This window comes from Alligator sinensis, unplaced genomic scaffold (genome assembly GCF_000455745.1).
Source record: "Alligator sinensis unplaced genomic scaffold, ASM45574v1 scaffold469_1, whole genome shotgun sequence".
NCBI classification, from domain to species: domain Eukaryota; kingdom Metazoa; phylum Chordata; order Crocodylia; family Alligatoridae; genus Alligator; species Alligator sinensis.
The window spans coordinates 3,698,330-3,699,157 of record NW_005841934.1 but is presented as its reverse complement, the minus strand read 5'-3'; the positions used below and the strand labels follow the sequence as shown (position 1 = coordinate 3,699,157).

At 70.7% G+C, this 828-nt stretch overlaps 1 protein-coding gene across 1 annotated transcript in view; it reads right to left on the bottom strand.

Annotated features, from left to right (window-relative positions):
• Window positions 1-828, bottom strand: part of WDR6 (WD repeat domain 6) — a 3,214-nt gene that overhangs the window by 1,464 nt on the left and 922 nt on the right. Inside the window, 3 exon segments of the mRNA XM_025199045.1 lie at window positions 5-40; window positions 189-284; window positions 387-827. Coding sequence (XP_025054830.1) covers window positions 5-40; window positions 189-284; window positions 387-827 — 573 coding nt within the window.

Genomic DNA, 828 nt, shown 5'->3' with positions numbered 1-828 from the left:
GCGCTGCAGGCCCCGGGACGCCTCCTGCAGCACAAACAGCCTGCGCCCGCGACCCAACAGGGTCAGCACCGGGGCAGGGGCTCCCCCAGCTCCCTGCCTTCAGCCAAACCAGCCTGGGGCACTTCCAGCTGGGCCCTCGCGCCTGCAGAGCTGTGCCCCCCCCCAAACCAGCCCCCACAGGGCCTCACCGCACAGATCCGTCGCTGCAAGCAGCAGCCAGCACCAGGCAAGGTGGCAGCAGCTCCGTGGCATCAGCGCCAACCACGACCGCAACGCGCATGTACCTGGAGCACGTGGCACTGTCACCCCACCTGCAGAACTGGGCCCCAGGGCCCCTGCCCCACACCCCACGGAGCCCCAGCCGCCTGGCACGGGGGGGTCGTCACCTTGTCTCAGGATCCATCTTGACCATGCGGTGCCTGTTTCTCATGCGGTCCCAGCGCTCGTCCAGCCGGTGGGAGGCCACGTGCAGCACCAGGCAGGCGATGCCAGCTGGGGCCGTGGGGGCTGCGCTCAGCAGCTCCAGCTGCGCCCGGCCCCCTGCCGACACCAGCAGGGCCGACAGCTCCCCGGGCGCAGGCGGGCTCAGGCTCCCGGCAGCTACGGCCAAGGCCCTGATGCTAGAGATGTGGTCGCTGAGCGTGGTGAGCGGCGTGGCCGTGCCGTCCTCTGTGTCGAGGGCCAGGATCGTGGCTGTGGTATCCTCACTGCCCGTGACGAGCACATGCAGGGGAGGGCGGCCTGGTCCAAGCACGGCCCCCACGTGCCGCACACTTGTGACTTGCCGCCCATGCAGGGCCTCGCGCAGCACCTGCAGCCCAGAGGAGC